This window comes from Eschrichtius robustus, chromosome 18, assembly GCF_028021215.1.
Source record: "Eschrichtius robustus isolate mEscRob2 chromosome 18, mEscRob2.pri, whole genome shotgun sequence".
NCBI lineage: Eukaryota > Metazoa > Chordata > Mammalia > Artiodactyla > Eschrichtiidae > Eschrichtius > Eschrichtius robustus.
In genome coordinates, this window is record NC_090841.1 from 6213735 (window position 1) to 6236194 (window position 22460).

At 48.0% G+C, this 22460-nt stretch overlaps 1 protein-coding gene across 1 annotated transcript in view; it reads right to left on the reverse strand.

The window, feature by feature from the left end:
* Window positions 1–22460, reverse strand: part of FLT1 (fms related receptor tyrosine kinase 1) — a 170920-nt gene that overhangs the window by 16557 nt on the left and 131903 nt on the right. The window contains exons 17-24 of the mRNA XM_068526895.1: window positions 18129–18261; window positions 13350–13454; window positions 9785–9898; window positions 8246–8334; window positions 4209–4365; window positions 3681–3778; window positions 2825–2947; window positions 693–804 (exon numbers count right to left, since the gene is read on the reverse strand). Of these exons, the coding sequence (XP_068382996.1) occupies window positions 693–804; window positions 2825–2947; window positions 3681–3778; window positions 4209–4365; window positions 8246–8334; window positions 9785–9898; window positions 13350–13454; window positions 18129–18261 (931 nt within the window). The remainder of the gene's footprint in view (window positions 1–692; window positions 805–2824; window positions 2948–3680; window positions 3779–4208; window positions 4366–8245; window positions 8335–9784; window positions 9899–13349; window positions 13455–18128; window positions 18262–22460) is intronic.

Here is a 22460-nt window from a genome sequence, read left to right on the forward strand (position 1 = left end):
AGCAACAGGTGCCTGTCATCGAAAGCAGGGGAATGGTTTTCACACATTACAGGAAACCAGGGATGTTACTGGGTGACTTTTTATTTGCTCTGCAAGGCAAGTTTCTGGCAAAGTCCGAAAGACTCTTGGCTAGACCCAGCGTTTGGGAGGCCTCGGAGCATCGGTGCGTGTCTGCAAGCCGATGGGGGCTCCGGGCGCATCTGTGTGCTTGGGCGCCTCGGACAGGGCTTCCAGCCACCGCGGTGGGTGTTGGTGGAAGCAGGGTGAATACAACCAGCGTTCCGGCTGCTCATTCTGCATAAACCAGTGTCCGGGGCTGGCTGTGCCGACCTCAGAGGCGCGGGTTGAGCTGTGTGTGTTAGGTCTTTCCTGGGAAATTCTGCGGGGAGGGGGGACGCGGGGAGGGAAGAGGAATGGGCGTTAGGAATCTGGGTGTTTGAGGAATTAGAAGAAGGGGGCCAAGGACAGGGAAGGAGTAGCCAGGTTGGCTGAAGATCAGCCTGACTGCAGATCTTACTCTGGTCAGACCTCGTGCACGGCCCTACGGACATCTCTGCGGTCCAGGCGCGCGTGCGCACGCCACTCGCCTGAGCCTACGTGGGTTTTAGATGCTGATCTGCCCGTGGACACTCAGCAGAGGGGACGGACGTTCGGGTCTGGCCTGTCTGCTCTCGTCCTGCCCCCAGATTTACCTAAGGAGAAGATTTCCCACAGCAGTACTCCGTAAGACCACACGTCGCTCTTGGTGCTGTAGATTTTGTCAAAGATGGATTCGGGAGCCATCCATTTCAGAGGAAGTCGAGTCTAGAAAAGGGCAAGGGGGCCGTGACCAGGAGGACGTGACAACAAAGCACATTCAACCCATGTGCCCATGGGGTCACCTCCCAGATAACATTTGGCCTATAAGTCATTTCCTAGAGCAGCTATGGCTTCCCAGCTTGGAGGAAACTCATAACAAGCAGTGTTACACTGAAAGAGGGAGAGTTGTGTGCTATACCAATTCCTATGATGGCAATAGTTGCTCAGTAAGCCCTTCCTACGAGCCCAGCGTGTCCGAACTCTGACTCTGTAAGAAATCCTTCTCCCCACAGCAGCTCACACTCTGCAGGGACCTAGGAAAGAGTGATCTGAAGTAGGAGGCATCCTGAAAATCGATAATTTCCTGGAATTTTTCTTAAAAAGGATTTTGAAAGGCATTCCTATTTAAAAAAAAAAAAAAGACGGGATTTAAAAAGTCATTGAATGGGGGGAGTCGGCAAAGGCACCAGAAAGAAGGGAGGTATTCAGGACACCATGTGGCTGGTTTTCAAGCAGGAACTCCAGTGAGTTAGGCCCTGCCACCTCAGAGGGATGGGGATTGACAGGGAGCCTGGGATAATGGAGAGACAAAGAGAAAAAGAGGGGGGAGGGCCAGGGAGAGGCTGAAAGAGACACGATGGACAGAAAAGAAGCACAGACAGACACAGGGGTAGATGCCATCTTTGCAAATCGGGGCTCTCAAGGAAAGCTTGTTGTTTTCCTTTTATAAAAAGAAACAGTGGGGCTGGGCTTCCGTGGTGGCGCAGTGGTTAAGAATCCGCCTGCCAATGCAGGGGACGTGTGTTCGAGCCCTGATCTGGGAAGATCCCACATGCCGCGAAGCAACTGGGCCCGTGAGCCACAACTACTGAGCCTGCGCTCTAGAGCCCGCGAGCCACAACTGCTGACCCCGTGTGCCACAACTACTGAAGCCCGCTCACCTAGAGCCCATGCTCTGCAACAAGAGAAGCCACTGCAATGAGGAGGAGCCCACATACCACAACGAAGAGTAGCCCCTGCACTCCGCCGCTAGAGGAAGCCCGGGCGCAGCAATAAAGACCCAACGTAGCCAAAAAATTAATAGATAGATAGATAAATAAATAAATAAATAAATAAATAAATAAATAAATAAATAAAAGAAACAGTGGGGGACTTCCCTGGTGGTCCAGCGGTTAACACACCGTGCTTCCACTGCAGGGGGTGAAGGTTTGATCCCTGGCCAGGGAACTAAGATCGCATATGCCTCGCAGTGCGGCCAGAAAAAGAAAAAAAAAAGAAAAGAAAAAACTGTGGAGAAGTGGTTCTCAAAGTATAGTCCTGGGACCAGCTGAGGCACATTCTCAGGCTCCACCCAAGGCTCTCAGTTGAACAGGCTCTCCAGCTGATGTGCGTGCTCGCTCAAGTTTGAGAACCACGACTGCGGAGTAGTCGTCAGGGCCCGGACACAGGCTTTAATTAAGCCTTCAGGGTAAAGGCCAGAGAAGAGGGGGCACAGGAGGTCACCCGCAACAGCAAAAATAACACTATGCTCAGAGACAGGCGGGGAGGAGAGGCCCGTGTGAGCTGGCAGCGATGCTGGGTCTGAAGGCAAACCCGGGAGGGACGCGATTTCCTCCCCGGCAAGGTCATCCTGACGCCTGCCCCCGCCCTTCCTGAGATGTGTACACCTGCTGAATCCATCACCCGGGTTTATTTGAGGGGAAGAGTCCAGGCTGTTCTTCCCAGCGGCCCAGGGAACTCCCCCGGGGGTCAGAGGGGAGGGGACGCTGTGGTCTCCGCAGGGCCCACTGAACAGCGCTCCGGGCCCCAAAGGACAGGAGCCGAGCAGGAACAGGGGAAGGACAGGAGGAGGGGACCGTGGCCTCCCGGAGCCCCGTGCGAGGGCTCTCGGGTCCACGGTCCACGCGGACCGTTCGTCTCCACAGAAAGCGCGTGCTGGTTTTCAGCAACCTCTGCCGAGGGCTTTGGTCTGTGGTTTGGAAATGATAGGGCCTAAATGAGCCCAAGAAACATCCAACTGACTTACATCTCCTTTTCTCACGTAATCGGGGTTCTTATAAATATCCCGGGCAAGGCCAAAATCGCAAATCTTCACCACGTTGTTCTCAGATAGCAGTATATTTCGTGCTGCCAGGTCCCGATGAATGCACTAGAATAAAGCAGTGGCATGATCAGTGCGTGTCCTTGATCTCATCGGCTGATTTCCTGCCCCTTCTCGGCGTTCTCCTTCTGAACTCGGGGATCCATTTCGCATGGTTCCTTTACATGAAGGGAGCGGCTCCTGATGCAGGTGGCGTCGCCCCAAACGTGAAGCGCTTCTCTACCGATACAGACCCCTGGAGGCCCCCAAGTCGAGAGAGGCCCCGAATCCCCTTTGCTACTGTGTTGCAGGACAGCATCGGAGAAACAGAGCTGGCCATCGGGTTCTCCCGGGGAGCACAACGTCCCCAAAGCCTTTTATCCTGAGCTGCTGAGATCAGATCACGATCTAGCTGGAGTTTCCTGGGAGGACCCCGCTGGGACGTATTAACAGATGCTCTCCCATGGGGTCGTGTACTCTGAGATTCTGGCCAGCTCTGAAGACATGCCAGAGGACGTTGTGGAGCACGGGTGCCAGGTTCATCTAGTCTGAAACCCAGCGAGCTTTTCCCCTGGAATTAAGTTCTACCTGCTGGTACCCAGGAGTCACTGTTCTCAAGCCTCCTCACTCATATCAGGACAAATTAAGTCGTGTGTTGTGAAGTTCACGCTACATTTAAGGACACACACACAAGCAAATACGAGGAAAAGTGGATTTTATAGCAAAGGTGTGTGTTTGCCCATGTGAACATCCACACGACCAGGCCTGGTGAAGAAGCAAAACAGTAAAGAGTGAGGCTGACCTTTCTGGAAGACAGAAACTCCATGCCTCTGGCCACTTGAAAACTGTAAGAAATCAGATCTTCCATAGTGATGGGCTGCTTGTAGAAATCGTCAGAATCTGGAAAGCATTAAAACCGTGACTGTTTGTAATGGCTCTTGTTATGCCACCAAATCCCAGTTTATTGGAACAATGTTAGCAAAACATGAAACAAACCAACAAGTAGATCAGAGTTCATTTTCGAGAGCCTTTGGGTTTCAACATGAATATCCGAGATTTTTCCAGGCCTCTCGCCCATTTTGCCCAAGCATGGGGGGCAGGGGATGATCCAGTAAGACAGAAAGGCCGGAGGGGAGACAATTGTACAGTTCCCTGTCGAAATTAGTAACTCTGTAAATAATCTAAATTCAAATCTTATCTCCCCAGGACATTACGCTTCGAGTCTCCCACGGATGTTTATTAGGGTGATAAATAAGAAAAAAATTTCAGAGATGCACAGTATGCTGTAAAAATATCTCAGACTGTAGGACAGGAAGGAATTAATACCTACCCTCCTCTTCCTCAGCATCACTCAGACTTTTATCTTCCTGAAACCCGGAGCTTGCGAAGCTCTCGCTGCTGGTGACACTATCTAGTCTTTGTTTCTCGCCCTGCTCCAGGTCTGGCTCCATTTTCTCTTTCTTAGGCTCCACGTGTAAGGCTGCATCCTTTAACAGACCAAGAAAGACACAGATGAAAGGGACAGAACAGTAACGGGGAGACCAGTCCCTCAAGCTGGCGCTCGCCTGCATTAGGAGAATGTCATCCGACAAAATGGATAGTAAATTAGTAGCCTGGCTTTCCCTGGGGTTGTGGAGTCAATTCTTCTCTTGACTGGGCTCCTTGACAGCATCTTGGGTAGGATAAAGGAACACCCGCAGCAGCTGCTATTTACTGAGAGCTTACTCGGTGTGAGCCAGGACACTAAGAATCTTTGGTACATTTTCTCTTTTAATCTTTCCAACAATTTTATGAAGGTAGTTCTTGCTTGTAATACACGAAGGAATAGGTTCAGAGAAGTCAGGTAATCAAAGTCACATGCAGCTAGTAAATGGCAAAGCTTGAACCCAGGTTCGGCCAACTCCGATCTATGCCCTTGAGCGCTTTTCCATACCGTACGCCATCTTGTGAAAGATGATATGGAATGACAGAAAAGGATCCCCAGTCAACTCGGGGCCTTTGTAATCCCTGGGAGGAGTAATGAGAGAAGGCTGCAGTTACCAATTTCTCTGGTTTCCTTGGAGAAGGAGGGAGCATGAACATTTCCTTTTCTCTCCTCCATTCAGAACAAAGATATAGTTTGATGCTAACAGAGGTAGAAAAGGCCTTTCACCCCGGACTGGGCCTCTAAGCCCTGGTGTGTATCTGGCTCTTTCATCGACCATGTGACCTTGAACAAACCACCTTGCTTTTCTGGGTTTCCTTTTTGTCATCGGAAAAGCTCTATCATCTTATTACATTTTGACTCACGGGAAAGGAGTTGTTGATTCTGGGTGGAACCAGAAGAGATTTTTATCACCTTTTCGTAATTCACCTAATCACTGTGACACTAGAAACAGCACTCCCAGTGGCTTCATGACTCGACCGTGTACCTAGCTCAGTCCTGGCTAGATGGCAATGCCAGACAGGGTCGGAGAGGGACTGGGGTTCAGTGGTGTCCCCCGATCCACCTGCCCGCTGGGGCAGGGCTGAGATTCACCAGGCTCCCCATCCTTCCTTGGCTTTTCCTGGAAGTGTCACAAAGTGGGAATGGTCCCTCCACTAGAGGGCGCCATGGGAGCAAGCAGAGGACAGAGGCGGCTGCTTCAGCCTGACAATCCCTGGAAGCGTGGAGGGTCCCCGGCTCCTGCCCCCCCGGCCCCGAAAAGAGACCCTCCTGTGCCGCAGAAGGGGAGTTAGGCCTCAGAGTGAACCCCGACTGCCGTCCAGGTGACCTACCTGAGTGGAGATGGAGATCGTAACTCTTGCTTATTACGTGTCTCCGAGGCAGTTAGACTCGACTCTGCTCGGTGGGGGACAGAAATTTTATTTTCCACAAGACCCTTCCCAGGACAGAAGGCGGCAGCGGAAGGGGGCTGGCAAAGATGCTGGGGTGAAAAGGGCTCGAGTCCTTGGCGTGACTCCAAGGACCGTAACTCAGACTCCTTCACCCCCTTCCTGACTCCCAATCAACGGTATATTTAGTTTTGCTTATTGGTAACCATTTCTGGTAAATGTTGATTTACTGAACTTTTTGGGACTCTGACAGAATACAGTGAATTTATTACAAATAATATTTAAAGATCCTAGTGAATTTACTTGGAAAATGAAATATCCCATTTCTGTTTAGCCATTTGGTTTTTCCTTTAGGTTCCAAATATGAAATACAGCCATGTGTTTTCCACGAAAACACTAAGCTCCACCAACAGGGAGGTGAATCATTAAATATAGCCAGAGAAGGAAGCAAGCTCTTCAAACAAAGGACGCACGAACCCAAACGTTCCATCCTGCCCGGGTCCCTGGGGTATTCTTGCTGGATTAGTTCTTCCTGAAGCCAGCCCAGGATTTCAGGACTGAGGAGAATTTGTCCTGCTCTCCGCCCAGGGCACCACTCTCCACTTTTTCTTATGTTTTCCCCCCTCTTTACCCAGTGCAGTGCATAGAAAAAGCATTGAAGGGGAGTTAGGAGAGCTGGGTTTTCTCCTCGACTTCACCTCTTGCCTTGTGTGTCCTTAAGGCCAGTCACTTGACTTTTCTGGGCACATCTGTAATGTGAGCGTGTAGGCTAGCTGATCACAAAGATCCCTTTCAGCTTCAAGATTCTCATTATTAGAGGGCATGGTTTAAAATTGGGAAAGTATGTTCTTGCGTACACGTTGCCAGTCTGGTAGAAAACCTGTGTCTCTGGTTGGATCAGAGGCTGAGAGAATGGGCCAGCTGTCCGGTGGGTCTTCTCTGTGTGCCACATGAGAATCTCACTCGCTTGACAGAGATAGGCATCATTCTTGGGGGTCGCATACCTTATCCGTCATACAGATCATATAGATCAGTGGCATTAAGTTAGACTCACCCAGTCTTTCTATCTCAGTGGATCAATGATGATGATGATAATTAACATTTATGGAGTGATGAACGGAATTTGATTCAACAATTCTGTCAGTTGGGTTCTATTATTATCTCCATTTAATAAATGAGGAAACTGAAACTTAGAGAGACTGAGTAACTTGCCCAAGGTCCCAGATTTCTTGAGTGGTAGAGACAGGATTTAAACCCAGGAAGTCTGATCCTGGAGTCTGAGTGCTTAAACCACCATGCTACATGGATTCATCACCTACACTGCTGATTACAGGTTAATAATGTCAAATCATTGTCTCGTGGGCTTCTCTAGTCCAGAGAAGGACACAGCACTGGTGAAATAGGTCACATTGGCAAAGGTTTATTAAACTCTCCTTCACTCAGTAATCCCTTTTGAACTTTGTTTGCCTTCAGGACTTGGACCCTTGTGTTCCTTTTATTATATAGCTTTATTTTAGTGGGTAAGGCTGGTTCAGTATGTGTATAGGGGTGACATGGGTGGTGAAGGTGTGGGGAAGTGGGAGAAAAGGCAGTAGGGAGGGAAGAAGACGATTTCTCTGGCCCCATCACTGTTGTTGACTATAAAGTCTCTCAGTTGACTGAGTCCTTATTTTCTCTAATCTAATAAATGGAAACAATTATACTTGCCATCATCTTTTAAGAAATGAGTGACTAAGTGATTCGTGCATGTCTGAGTATCTATGGAGAGAGAAAGAGACAGAAATTTATCAAGATGATTTGATATTTAGGTAGATGGCTGGTAAATTTTAATCTCTAATTATCACTGCCTACAGTGGGCTCGAAGATTCTCTGTGCTCACCCCAAAAAGAGTGTGATATATTAGCGTGGAAAGAAAAAAAATTTTCTTAAAGGAAAAAAGCAGAGATTGTGTTTTAAGCTCAGTCATTAATGGTATCGACTGAAAAAACTGCACAACGTAAAAGCTGTGAGTTGGGTTTATTCAGTGTCTTTCTGAGGACTGTAGCCCGGGAGCAGCCTCTCAGAGAGCTCTGAGAAATTGCTCTGAAGAGGTAGGGGGGAGGTCAGCATATACGTGATTTTGGTGAAGAGGGGACGTGCATCCAAGCACACATCTTGGCAGGAGGTTGCTGCTAATTATGCAGAACAGACATCTTAGTTAATGGTTTCGGGGCTTTTCTAAGTATGAGAAGATGCAAGAATCCAGGTTCCAAAAGAAAGAAAAAAAAATTTTTTTTTCTCCTGAAAATATGTAACTATCTGAAGGCCTGTTCTGCTAGTTTTTCCCAGAGCACAGAGCGCCTCATTCCTGATCTCCGCCCTGAACTCCTTTCAGGGTGTGTTAAAGGTCAGCGACTGCAGTGGCTCATGACTCAATCCTTGCAGAGCTGGACGGACGGCTAGTGACGTTCTTTAGTTGGCAATGGAAAAATATATTCTCTTGCTTTATGCTGCTACAGCCTAAATGGAACCTCATTGCTGTCTTGAAAAACCTCCAACCCCTAAGTTCCTTACCTTGTTGAGAAAGAATAAGGCCCGTTTGCTCTTGAGATAGTTGGATAGATTTCCGTGTTTGCAATATTCAACGATCACCATCAGAGGCCCTGCAGCCAAAACAACACATGCTCAACCACACCAAGCCAGCCAGCCATCTGCCAGCCATCAGCGGGCCTGAGAAACCGCAAACCAACTTGTTTTTATATGAGCGGGGTCTGGGGGATGCAACTTGGGGGTGAGAGAGTTTTGTTTTTTTTTTTTTTCAACTGGACCTGAGAAGGGGTTTACAAAAAAATACAAAAGGAAAAGGAGACAATTGGTCGGGGGTCGGACTGGAGAAGAAGCAGAAAAAAAAGAGTAGGAGAGAAAGAACTGGGGGGAGGGGAGGGGAAGGGCCAAGGTCAGGGCTCTGCCTGTAACTGCCGGCCACCCTCTTGGCCCCTTGGCCTCAGGACACTGTCACACCAGCCCCTCCCTCCCAGGTCCTGTCTGACCTGACCCCCCAGCTGCATGGCCACCTGGGGGTATCTGCACGGAGGTTGCCCCAGGGCTTGTAAGGTCTAAAGCAGGGATCGGCAAACTCATAAAGGGAAGAGGCGGTAACTATTTTAGGCTTGTAGGCCACACAACTACTCAGCTCTGCCTTTGTGACCGGAAAGCACCTGTAGACGACAGTACAACCAAATGAGTGACCGCGCTCCAATCCAACTTTAGGAACGCACAAATTTGAGTTGCCTATCGTTTTCCCATGTCACAAAATATTCCTCTTTCCCCCCCCCCCCCCCCCCGCCGCCAACTAGTAAAAACGGTCAAAGTAAGCTCCCAGGCTGACTGGCCATCGTTTGCCGACCCCTAGTCAAAAGAGGCAAGAGGGTTGGAAAGGAAACCCCCGAGCTGCACTGCGGGTCCCCTGGGCTCCCCGAAGGCGCCATCCCCACCGCTCACCCACTGGGCTCTAGGCCCACAGGGGGAAGAATAACTTCCGGTTCTGGGTCAGAGCAGAAGTGGCCCCAGAGAGGCTTCTGCACGTGGGCCCTGTCCTGGGGCATGCTGGGAGCACTAAAGGTGCCCTAGGGGAGGATGGAAAGGTCTGCGACTCCTCAGTCATAACACACCCTGTCCCTGCACTTGGCCCTCTCGGTACGGCCTGTCCGAAGGCCGCGTCCGCACCCCACCTCCTCCTGAGATCCTGCCAGGAGTGATTCCTTCCTCTGGATGAAGCTTCAAGGGAATGCTAACCTTCTGTGCATTTACCTTGGCTCTGGTCGCACTCCTCCCAAGTCATCCTGAGAAAAACGCCCTGCCCTTGACCTCGAGCCTGCGGAAGGAGGTCTCTAAGGGAGTCCTTCTGTTCAGAACCTTTAAGCTAAGTGTGCAGGCAAGCCACTTCCAGGATGGGAGCACCTTCCATCCACAGACAGGCTGCTTCCTCTGGACCGTTGCCAGGCCATGTGCCAGGAGGCGGGGAGGCGCAGTATGGGAAGAAGGGCCGTGGGACAGAGAACTCGCCCAGGGCGTGTGAACGGGGAGAGGGGCAGGCCCTCCCTTCCCCTTTACCTCCTTGCTTGGTGCAGGCTCCCAGCAGGTTGACGACATTCAGGTGGTGGCCGATGTGGGTCAAGATCTTGAGCTCGGTCATCAGAGCCTTGTACTCACTGGCTGTGGCCCCCTCTGTGTGAGCAGCAAGGGAGAGTCAAGGCGACAGGACAATGGGGCTCTTTCCTCTGGGGCGGCCCTCCTGCCCCCTGTGTTTGGCAGCGCTCAGCCCTTACTGCATTGGCTTCCCCACAGTCTGCGGAAGGGCCAGCCTCCAGCCTGGATTCAGTCCTCCCACCCTCTTGAGCCAACATGCTCTTGGTTACAGCGAGGTGCAGAGTGGTGGTGGGGTTAGTCACTGGACGTTTCCTCTTGGTGGACCTCGTCCTGTTCAGTAACATGCTGACTCGGAGCTGGGCACCCGGGGAGAGCGCCTTCCAAAGGCTTCCTTGCGTCAGAACCAGGCCCAGCAAGAACTTTCCAGGCGGGGGATGATCCCACACCTCACCTCTTTTTCTCACTTGCCCCGCTTTGAGAAGTTACAAAGGAGGAGCACAAAGGGGCCTGCAAGGGCAGAATGGCCACTTCTGTAAACATCTTTGCCATGTGTTAGTTTCTCTCTATAACCTTTTCCTCTCCAGAGTCTGCAGGGTTATCTCAAGTCATGAGGATCTATAAGCATCTGACTTCAACTTCATTCTCAGAGATAAACAATGTCAATCTAAGAATTAGCAGAGTCTAAAGCCTAAATTAAGTTTGTCTTGTCTGTTTGTTCTTATTGGTTAACTTCTAAGGCATTTACAATTTTTTAATTATGTTTACAAGTAAAAAAAAAAAAAAAAAAGTCATATGAGCTTGCTGTAAACTATTTCAACAATATGATGTTTATAGAGTGAAAAGTGAAAGCCACCCCAACTCACTCACCTTTTTAGCAGTAACCATTGTTAATCATTTGGAGTTTCAGAGCTTTTTCTGTGCATTTAGAAATATATGTACCCAATCAAAGGTCTTTTTTGTTTCCATAAATGGGATCATGTATAAAAAGATAAAAGCAAATTTGATATATATAATTTGCTTTTCCCCCCTTTTAAATGTCATAGACTTTCCCCATTCTTTTAAATTGATTAATGGCATTCCTGACATTTAGACTGTCTACAGTTTTGTTTTGTTTTTGTTTTTGTTTTTGCCATTACACATATGCTGGAATAAACAGCCTGTGATCTTTGTACCCATGTGCAAGTATTTCTGCAGGACAGTCCTGAAAGTGGGTCGTGCATCTCACGTTGCATTTGTGCATGCGAAGGATGTGCATTTCACATTGTGGTAGATACCAACATGGTATTTCATAAGCACAAGTCATTTTTTAATAATAACCAGATAAACTCTAGAAGCCTCCCAGTGGGATTCGGATTGGCTCACAGTAGATGCTCAACAAATATTTGTTAGACAAATAAACAGCATGATTATTCTTCTCATTTCAGACATGGGCTTAAGGCCCAAAAAGGTTAAAGGTTTTGCTCAAGGGCACTTTGAAAGAGCTTCTAACTCATGGCCTTTGTTTGACATTCTGCCTTTCCAGTTTCTCCTAGAAACAGATGGCCAACCAGTTTAAACAAGAAAGCTTGAATGAAAATAGTTTTTTAGGAATGTTATATAGTGGGTGATTTGGCAGTCTTTTTCAATCAAGGCTGATGGCTTAAAAAAAAAAAAAAAAAAGATAAGCATTTATACAGATACTACACACCCTTTTTCTGTATTGCATAGAACACATTCTCTGGCCCTTTAAAAAAAAAAATTGCCAGTCAGAATTTCCCCCTCAAATTCATCCCTCCACGCACTGATGCCCCTTTAGCACAGAGGGAAAACCAGGTTCTTTTGCTCAGATTGTTCCATTTATAGGCAGGGGCATTGGGTTATCTTGGACCCACAGTAGACAAGCATGGGCAGCCGACTTGCCTCTCCTAGAGATGGTGTGTGGTAGTAAGCAGGGAGACAAAACTAGCTGAGGAAACAGATGCTTCCAGATTTAGTTTCAACTTATCTCAAGGCTGGATATATTAGCTTGCCTCCAGAACACAGGCCAGGATCATTTTCAGGATTTTGGAGCAATGGATCATTTCTAGGAGGCTGGGCCTCTGCAGCCCTTCTGTAGCACTGAGGTGTGTGTGGGGGGGGGGGGCGGGGGGGAAGAGCCTTGCACCTAAACCCTTACTTTTGCACTGCTGAGCTCTGTGGCCTTGCAGAGGCTGTTTAACCTTTCTGGGCCATGTTTCTTCATCTGCAAGTTGGGATAATAATATCTACCCCACAAAGGCTGTAGAGAGAAAAATAAGAAAAGTGGCAACTTCATGCGGTTCAAGCTACTAAAGTAAAGTACCTAGTCTGGTGCTTTCTCACATAGAAGACACGTTGATGCCTCTTCTCTTTAGAATCTGGGTGGGAGTGGGGTATGGGGGGTGCTGGACTACAGGTATTCTCACAGAGATGCCCGCCATCATCTGGGTAGCTCACCTTGAACAAGGCCTGCTTTGTGGATGCAAAGCTCTTTTCCTGGCTACTTTCAGAGTGGAACTGTGAGGTTCGTTGCAGAGTTTTATCAGAGCCTTCGCTCAACAGCCTTTTGAAGTGGAAAAATATTATTACATGGGACTTTTTCAATGACGGTGTCGCTGCTGGATGAAAATGAAGGCTTTGAAGTCTCCCTCAGCACATGGGCCTTTCTGCTGGAGCCTTTGCCAGCTACCTGCTTGGTTGGGCGCATAGCTTTCTATGCCTCCAAATCCCCTGGCAATATCTTAGAGACTTTGGAAAGCTGAAAATTGCCCATTGGGTTTTCAGTCCTGTTTCTTTTTGGTTTGGGAAGCTTAAAATGCATTGAAGTAACATGACAATTTCATCACAGTGAGGTATTTCCTACGCTTTAAAGGACCTATGAGTCTTGGAGATGTTTGGTTGACGTGACTTTCAGTGATTTTTCGTTTTCACTCTGTCTTAGGGTGCTGGTCATAAATCACCGTGTGCTTCACAGGGTGATAGTATCTTCAACATAGGAAGATAGTTTGTTGTTTTCGGTTTTGTTTTGTTTTGATTTCTAGAGAGGAAATGTTTAATGGGTGGGACTTGACACTACAAAATAGCCTGAAGTTCTGACCAACTGAACTGTACTAGCTTCATATTCTTACTTTACAGTGAGGTCCAGCCCCAGCTAAGCCTTTGAGATTTATGACGTACAGCTAAGTTGCCATCATAACGCCATAGTGGATCATTCCAAAACTTCGTACCTGTGCTTCCTGTGGGCTTAAGTCCCTGGTAGTCTAGAAGAATCTGAGATGTGGTAGGAGAAAGATCTCTGAGGAGACGGAAATCACTTTCCCGTGGATAATGCTGGACTGTTTCCCTTACAAGGTTTATTCTGAGCTCTTGCTGGTCTCATCTAAAGCTCCGGAGGTCAAGGGGCTTCCAGCAGAAGCAAGTTTTGTGGCCACAGCAGAAATGGCTTCTGTCTGTTCCTAGGCCACACCCAACTTGTGCCAGCATTTAGGGAACGTAATGGGTGAGCTGAAAGCCAAACTTACACCATCCATACCTTTCAGCATTTTTACAGCCACCGTCCGGCATGTAGGTGATTTCTTAATGCCAAATGCAGATGCTTGGACCACTTTTCCAAAAGCCCCTCTTCCAAGTGATTTGCCTACAATGAAAAGAAGACGTTGGTTTGTTTGCCAAGCCAGCAGGGTGAGTTTAAGTCTTTTTTCAGGAAGAAAGGGCCTTTTCCCTGTGTGTGTATGTGTGGCATGTAGCTCTGAATGGAATCTCCAATGAACTGACCCCAAAAGGGTCAGGACACATTTCTGGGGTATCTTCCTTTCAACTCTTTATTGTGCTTCTGCGTTGCCCTCATCCTTCACAGCTAGGCTAGGCCCCTAGAAGGCATTTGGTGCAGGTGGATGGCCAGTTTCCTCTTTTACAAAGTCCTTCTTGTGGGGAGAGGCTACGACATCCTGAGTGGTGTTTTCCATTGTTTAATAACATTATTACCACAAAAATTTCCCTATGTTTAACCTAAGCCCCTTTTCTTGCCACTTGAGCTTATTTCTTCTGATCTGTTTTCAGCAAAGGGAGGAAACTGAGAAGAAGGGGGGTTACTGCTGTTGGTTACAATGATGCTTCAGAGCTACCAAAAAAATAATTAAGTCGTTTCTCAGACTTCCTTGCCAGGCAAGATATTCCCAGTATTTCCAACGTGTCTTTACATGATGATTATAAATCTTCATGGTTCAAAACATGGGCCTATCAACCACTGGTAGTAATTTGTTTCAACCACAGAGGGATGGTTGCCAAATGCAATAACAGAGTGAGGTTTCACTCACGGTACCCTGTATGTTATGTCGTAATGACTGTTAAACACTTTTTTTTTTTTTTCCTTCACCCTTGAATGAGACAACTTCACTCAAAGGGGCAATGACCATGTCTGAGTCTTCCCAGAACTTGGCCTGGTGCCTGGTGCATCTGGGTCCCCTGTGTGTTAGTGCAGAACGAAGAGTCTCATTTGGGAATTGGTGAGATGCCAGCAGCAAGTCTCATACAGTCCTGGGTAAGCAGAGGGGCCCGTGAGATGCGCACCTGAACGGCGCACAGAGATGAGGAGGGACCGCCCCCGCCCCCAGAATGCCTCAGCCGCCTTTTCCATCAGGGCTTCCCTCTCCTCCGCCAGGAAACAGGTTGCTGAGCACAACCTAGAGAAACTGTGCACTCAAGCATGATACGGCAGAAGAAAGAGTGAGCCTAAGAAGTCGCCTTTTTTTGGTTCTTCTGGCGGCAGGTGGCGGGGGGGGGGTGTTGGAAAGCCAACAAGATGCGTCTGGTCAAAAGTCAGTCCTGGTAGGGAGAGGGCGACTTCCACACAGAGCCTCCAGTTCCAGCCAAGTCCTCTTCCTCAGACTGTTCTGATAATGCGCCTTCAGTGAGCCAACTTTCCTTCCTTCCGTCTTTCCTATCTTCCTCATACGCCAATCCCTTCCCCCAAAGGACACAGTTTGTTGTTTGTGTTTTAAGATTCCTAGAAAATTGGTAATGAAGCTTTCCTGCCTCCTCATCCTACTAGAAGCTTTATACTTCTATGCGCAACTCCCACCCACCACCCACCCGAGGTCACGTCCAGTGAGGAGGTGGAATCAGCGGCGTCTCCCCGCCTGGGTCTCACGGGGACGCGCTCTGCGTTAGGAGGAGACACTAGTGAAACGACACGCTTCCCCAGGTCAGATGTGCACCTGTCGTGGCTGATCAGGTCATCCTCCCAGGGCATGCTCCATGGACAGGGGGAGAGTCCCTGCTCCCTTCTTCAGATAAAAGCATCCAAGAAACAGCAAAGTCAGGAGTTCTCGTTTAAATGAAAGAGCCTCCGGTGGACCCTGAAATCACGTATGGAAAGAACACTGGCAGATACCTTCTCCAGATTGTAAAAATAGGTGCACTTTGGTTAGAGGCTTATCCCTTGCTTTTGTAGGGTAAAAGAACACCTTTTCTTCTGCGTTGCCTTCTACCCTCTAATGTGAAAAGTGTCCTGAGTCTGAGACAGATGAAGGGCATCTCTGTCTTGGGACAGCTGTCCACAGAGTCTGCAGACTCCTCGCTTGGGGCAGGCGACGTCCTTTTCCTTTCCACAGCTTCAGCCCCCGTGCATTCCCTTCTTAGCCATCACACAAAACACTTCATTTTGACAAGTGTTTGGGGACTTTGCTTTGACCAGTGAGAAGGCGCTCGTACTCACTAGACTTCCCTGTCTTTTCATTCATTCTCTTGGAAGCTGACTGCCGCCTCGAGCACGGCCAGAAGCTGTTACGGGCTCTTTAATCACCTGGCGCAGTTGCGATCCCTTGGCAGATCTGCAGTTCCAGGGTCAGGGGAGCCCCGTCACACCGGACTCGATCTTGCCTGATCCTTCTTTTCCCTTAAAATCCTCCTTGGTGTCACCTAAATGCCACTAGCTTGGAAAAGTGCTAGGTCATTGTCATACCATGAGAGGATATTGGAATCTCCTCCGAGAGTGACTGGCCAGGGTCCCTGGGACATGGTGGGGAGAGTGCAGGGCAGCCCGGGGCTGAGTCCCTCTTGGGCATCCAGGGCTCATCTGACACTAGGCAGCACCATCCACTTGCCATATTCCACACTCCATGTGTGGTTTCCCATGTTAGGTAATCCTGACTTTATTTTCCAATGGGAAGATGCATTGTCAGGCATTATCCCAACTTCTGTGATAAATGCATAGAAGCGGAATTCTTGCCCAGGTGGAGTGAGGCGTCTCTAACAAAACAGGTTTTTTTTTCGTTCTGGATTTCAGGAATTTCAATGGTAGCAACTCCTTTGACCCAAACGCTCACTCTGTCTATCAGGTGCTATCAATTCTGACTTCTGTCACCAGGGCTGCGAGTCGTAACCCGGAGTACACTCAGCTGACATCAGAAGCCGTTCAGTCTGTGTATTTCTCTACGTTTGTAACTCACTGTAACTCTGCCCATCAAACCAGCTTTTCCTCTTCATCCATCCAGACATAATTTTGATTACTTTCAGTTGCCAGACGTTACTTCAGATTACTTTCTGTCATGTATTTGTTTTTTAAGCCAAATAAATCTTGGGCCATAGAGTAGGACAAGGACGCCTCTGGCCCTTGCAGCCACACTGCATTGAAGGGCAGAGTTAGATGATTTGACCCACTTACCCTCATCCGTCAAAGACACTCACATGTACATTAGCCGAATCATAGCATCTGGCAGCTCCGGCAAGGAAAAGAACCAAAAGATCTTCAGCAAGGAGGCTCTTCTGAAATGGGATTCTCTAAACTCACAGAGCCCCAGGGGAATTCTGGTAGAAGGGTTTGCATTCTCCCTTGATGTGCCATCAAGGATCACAGTGGTACTAGGCCAAGGAATGAAGAAATGGGACAGAAAGCTCGCGTTTCCTATACGGAAAGACGCATGTCTGCTTGTGACTAATAACTCTGGAAAGCAGTGTGGCCCGAGAATGGCTTACGGTTGTGGGAAAACTATCCCATGTTCCCTGCCAAGGTCACTGGCGGGGTGGGCTGGGCCAGCTGCCATTATAATTTAGACTTGCAGAAGGAACTCATCTTGTGTGCCACCTGCCCTGAACTACTCTAAATTTAGTTGATTTCCACACACACACACCCCCCGCCCCCCCCCCCCCCCCCCCGTCGGCAGCCATTGCTGGCTTTCGCCTGTCTCTCCAGCCTTTTACTGATTTCTGATTTTCTTCCCCAAGCCAAACAGCAGGCACTCTTGGGGCCAAGTCTTCTTTCTCATGGAGGGAGAAATGCAAGTGGAATCATTTCAAGGCCCAGGAGAACAACAAGAAAAGCCATTTCTCCCTCTCTGTCCCCTCACACCCCTACCCCAATATGGTCTGCATGTGGAGGAGGGGGGCCATGCGAGTGAATTGGAACAACAGGTTCTTCGGGCAACAAGCTCCGCTGGCTCCGTGATCTCTTTTCTTCGTTCCAAATATTAATGATTCTGGCGCACACAGGAGAGAGTGGAAAACCTTCAGAAGCCACCGTCCAAATATCTGGGCAAGAGTGTCCGAGGCTCCTGTTGTTTTGTAGCACCGTGGGCTGGAGGCTAATTTGCGTCGTGCTGTCTGAGCTGGAGGAGCTTGGGGGTAAGCTGGAGAGAAAGCACGTTGGCCCGGTGTTTACAGCGTCCCTGTTACCTAGAAAACAGCAATCCTCCCTCTTCATAAATGACACGTAAATGACCCCCAGGGGCTTTTTTCTCTGTGTGGACATTTCAAACACCCAGGGAAATTCAAAGCCTGTAATTTATAGATTCGTGCAGAGGGGGTTTTGGTCCTCAGGCTTGCAGAGCACAAACTCTCTCACCACCTATTTGGTTTTACTGCACCTCCTCATCCTGAATTGTGTGCTACGTCACCGATTTCTCATCCACAAAAATTTCGTTATTTAAGAGTGTCTGTACTTGTAAGACTCTGCTGGAACTACGCTCTCCCCTTCTCCTCCACTTATCGGCTTTTACAGCTGTGTCCTTCTCCCTTCGAGGGGACAGACTCAATGCACCTTTGCATCCCCAGCACCTAGACGAGCATCTGCTGCTCGGCGAAGGTGCTTAATAATTGTTGAAAGAATTAACAGGTGCTGCCTTGTCCCCTTGACCTTCTGTCCTAGGATTCTAGAGAATTCTTTACCTCTGTGTCCATCTCCCTTGCTGGTTTGTGAGCAGCTGGAGGGTAGAATCCCGAGTCCAGTTGACTTCTGCGTCCCTCAAAGCGCAGTGCTTTGCAAGTAGTAGGTGCTCGGTTATGGGTTTAGGAATCTGCGGAACAAATACTTTACCCAGTTTAAGTCTCTCCCGGGCAAACTCCCACTTGCTGGCATCGTAAGGGAGCCGTTCGCACTGCTCATCCAGGGGAACTTCATCTGGGTCCACGATAATCGATAGGTAGTCAGTTTTAATCTCGGAAGAAGACTGAGAAATAAAGAGATCTCAACGTCACCAAGAAGGAAACAACTTTAAAAACCCAGATATCCAAGAAACAACACTTGGCAACATCGGCTGCTATTTTGGTTCGTTGGGTTGAAACCACGTGGTGGGGAACAGGAAGGACCCTCTGCATACACATAGACACATCACACGTGAGCGTGCAATTTTCATCAAGCAACCCCTTACTATTCCCACAATGCATTTCTGCAGCACCCGCTCCACTGTCCTGTCTCAGACCAAATGCACTCAGATTCTGCTGTGATCTTATTGCTTGTTCTTAAACAAGCAATAGTCCTCTGAAAAAATGCAAGGCATTTTAATAAAATCATTCCAAACTGTGACTAAAAATAACTTTCCATGACCATTCTCCACGTGCAGGAATACACATGACAGATGAGTCAACGGCGGGGTCCATGACTGTGGCTTTTCTACATTTGCAAGAAAGGCCAGAGGTGGCAAAGTAAACCCAGGATCCCTGGGATGGTTGAGAGGCACATTTCACGTGAAGTGTTTTAAATATACTCAGAAGGCCTGTCCCCTTAGTTGCTGCAGCAACCTGAAAAGACTATAGTGAGATTAGTATAAGATTTTCCTGGCGGAGTTTAAGAAAAAGGGTTCTGAGCTCAGCACTTAACAAACACTGAAAAGTCAGCACTTCTGAAAGAATAAAATCAAGGAATCCACCGACAAGTAGGCAACACAAGTTTCCTGGTGACCAAAATTTTGTGAGTCCCTGTTCAGATGCATTGGATTCATCCAAACTGTTCAGTTTGAATTTGAGTATTTATATTAAAATTCATGCAAAATGCAGACTTATTCAATATATTGCAAGTTCATGTTTACCATACATTACTGTGACTCAGAAGCAGGAAAAAGATAAAAATTTAAAAAAGGAAAAATGTACAAAAAGGAAAAAAAAAAAGATTTATCTTCAGTAAGAAATAGAAGTTGATTACTTCAAAGGCCAAGGGGTAAGACTTACACACAGTCACATCCCAAGTTCTTTTGGCCACTGGTCAAATAAATAAGGTGGCATCTACCTTCTAGTGCTTGTTTTATCTTGGTAATGCAAGTTAAGCCCAGAAAACACCCTGTATTTCAGATCATACGTAACTGGTTTTACATTTAGTGTCTTAGGTTCACATTAAGGGGTGATGCCCTGTTAATATTAATTAATTGTAGAATTGACTGCATTTCTGTGGGCAGGACAGACGGGAGGTATGTTTGCCTATATGTGCTAGGTTTTGATAACTCTTGCCTAGAAGTTATGTACACTTCACTTAAATGGGTTTCAGGCCCTTCCTTTCAGAGCACTTCCCTAAGCAGGATCAGAGTTCAGTAGAGAAGATGAACCTCTCCATCCACCCGATTTCACACCCGCCCACATTCTTTGGCCCTGACTCACCCCGTTCTGGGCTGTCACAGCTCACCTCATCCATCACTTGCAATCTGTCTCTTTCTCACAAAAATTATCACTAAAATGTGTGACAGATAGCTCAAGGCAGGAAGATTTGCCTGGCCTCCACGAAGAGTGGAAAATGGAGAAAGATAGGGAGCACGTTTGTCACGAACTGCGATTGCCAGTGGTGTTAGACTGGAGGGCCCCAGCCTGTCAGACGCTCGTGCGAGGCTGTGCGGCCAGAGAGGAATATCAGTTCCTACGCTAGAGTGCTGGGTGTTCATTAGTGCTCACTGCTGGAAGAGGTTTTATGACTCGAGCTTTCAGTGTCTGCTGTAGCCACGGCCATGAGAAACGGTCTCCAGTCTTCCAAGAGCACGGGAAGAGCTGGAGTCCAGCCAGGGACAGCCTGGGTCCTGCAGGCAGTGAGGGAAGGTGGGCAGGGGTGACGGAGGCGAGGGAGCTGCCTGTGAAGGCGGTCTTCCCACAGGGCACCTGTGGAATCTGTGCTTTATCTCAATAAGGCGGATGAGAGGAAACACCCAACAGGCCTTCAGGAAGGGCTTTGAGACGAATATGAAAGTAGAATCTTGGTTGACAAATATTTATTCCTTCAATTGACATTAACACCGAGCAGCCACTAGGTGCTTGGCGTGGAAATTGCACTGCCAGGCGCTTCAGAGCCCAGGTTCTGAATTTGACAGCCTGGATTGGAATCGGACCAGCATATAACCTTGGGGAAGGTGCTTAACCTTTTTAAGGCTAGTTTCCTTGTCTGTAAAATAGTGATGATAATGGTACTTATCTCATAGGGTTGCTGTGAATATCAAATGAAATAGTCCACGTAAAGCAAGTACGGCCTGGAGTATGGGAAGTATGAATAAATGTTAGCTTTAGTTGTAACACTGGCCTATGCAGGGTGAGGATAAAAAGAGAAAATACAGGGCTTCCCTGGTGGCGCAGTGGTTAAGAATCCGCCTGTCAAGGCAGGGGACACGGGTTCGAGCCCTGGTCCGGGAGGATCCCACATGCTGCGGAGCAACTACGCCCGCGCACCACAACTACTGAAGCCCGCATGCCTAGAGCCTGTGCTCCGCAGCAAGAGAAGCCACTGCAATGAGAAGCACGCACATCGCAACAAAGACCCAACGCAGCCAAAAAAAATAAATTTATAAAAAAAAAAAGAGAAAATCCAGCCCTTATCAGCGAGGATTTACTCTGAGGTTGGAGAAATCATCTGGAAATAATTCCTGACACCTTGCTCCTCCTCACCTCCTACAACCAATTACTTCTCAAATTCTATAGGCATCCAGTTACTGATATGATACTTTCTTGCTCTCATCCTTTTATTGACATTAAAATTTCCTAAATTTTTAGAAATACAAAGGACCTCTTCAATTTAGTCCCAGTTTGCCTTTCCAGTTTTATTTCCATTAGGCTCCTCTATGCAAGGTAACCAGACTCCTTCCCTAACCTGGGGAGTGGGCAGGAGTTCAGGTGGGCTGTGTCTTTCTGCTGCTTTTCTTCCAGCCACAGCCTTCAAAGTCTGCCTCTAAGCTGGGCTTTCTCAGAAGTTTTTCTCCCCCTCTCCTCCTTTGAACTCTGTAGTCTTTGTACCTCCCTTACAGATTTGGCAAGTTTTGCTTTTGTTAGCTCTGTTTCCCTATATGATGTATCTCCCCTTTCAAAACCCCATTGTTTAACTTTCCTTTCCTTCGAAAGCAGTGGCCTTCATTGTCACGTCTCAAAGCCAATCACTCCATACAACAAAAGCCTGATGTTACTCACCGTGGAGGAGGGCTGCCATCCCACATACCAACACTGTAAAGTACACCTTCCTGGTTCTGAATAGCAAGTCTAAGGTCAAGCAACCTGGGTCAAAACTCAGCTCTGACTCTAACTAGCTTAGTGACTTTGGGCAAGTTACTTAACCTTTCTAAGCCTCAATTTCCCTCTCTATAAAATGGGAATAATAATATATTTACATCTTTGTGTTTTTTAAAGGATTAACTGAGATACAATATAACGAACGTCCCACAAGGTGCCACAAAGACCTGGCACATTAATAAGGGCTAGTAGGGACTTCCCTGGTGGTCCAGTGGTTGGGACTCCACCCTTCCACTGTGGGGGGCGCGGGTTCAATCGCTGGTCGGGGAACTAGGATCCCACATGCCCTGTGGTGCACCCAAAAAAAAAAAAAAAAAAAAAAAAAAGCTTTCTAATAAGGGCTAATACATCTCTAGAAATTGAGGAGGCCTCCTTGATACCTTCCAAGTCCTGTTGATTTTATCTCCCAAATATCTCTTGACTCTAATCATTTAGACTAAGTGACCATCATTTCTTTCTTTTTTTTTTTAAGTTAAATTATTAATTTATTTTTGGCTGCGTTGGGCCTTCGTTGCTGCGCGCGGGCTTTCTCTAGTTGTGGCGAGCGGGGGCTACTCTTCGTTGAGGTGCGCGTGCTTCTCATCGTGGTGGCTCCTCTTGTTGTGGAGCACGGGCTCTAGGCACATGGGCTTCCATAGTTGTGGCACGTGGGCTCAGTAGTTGTGGCATGTGGGCTTCAGTAGTTGTGGCTCATGGGCTCTAGAGTGCAAGCTCAGTAGTTGTGGCGCATGGGCTTAGTTGCTCCGTGGCACGTGGGATCTTCCCGGACCAGGGCTAGAACCCATGTCCCCTGTCTTGGCAGGTGGATTCTTAACCACTGCACCACCAGGGAAGTCCCTCTCTCTTTTTTTTTTTTTTAATATTTATTTATTTGGTTGCACTGAGTCCTTAGTTGCAG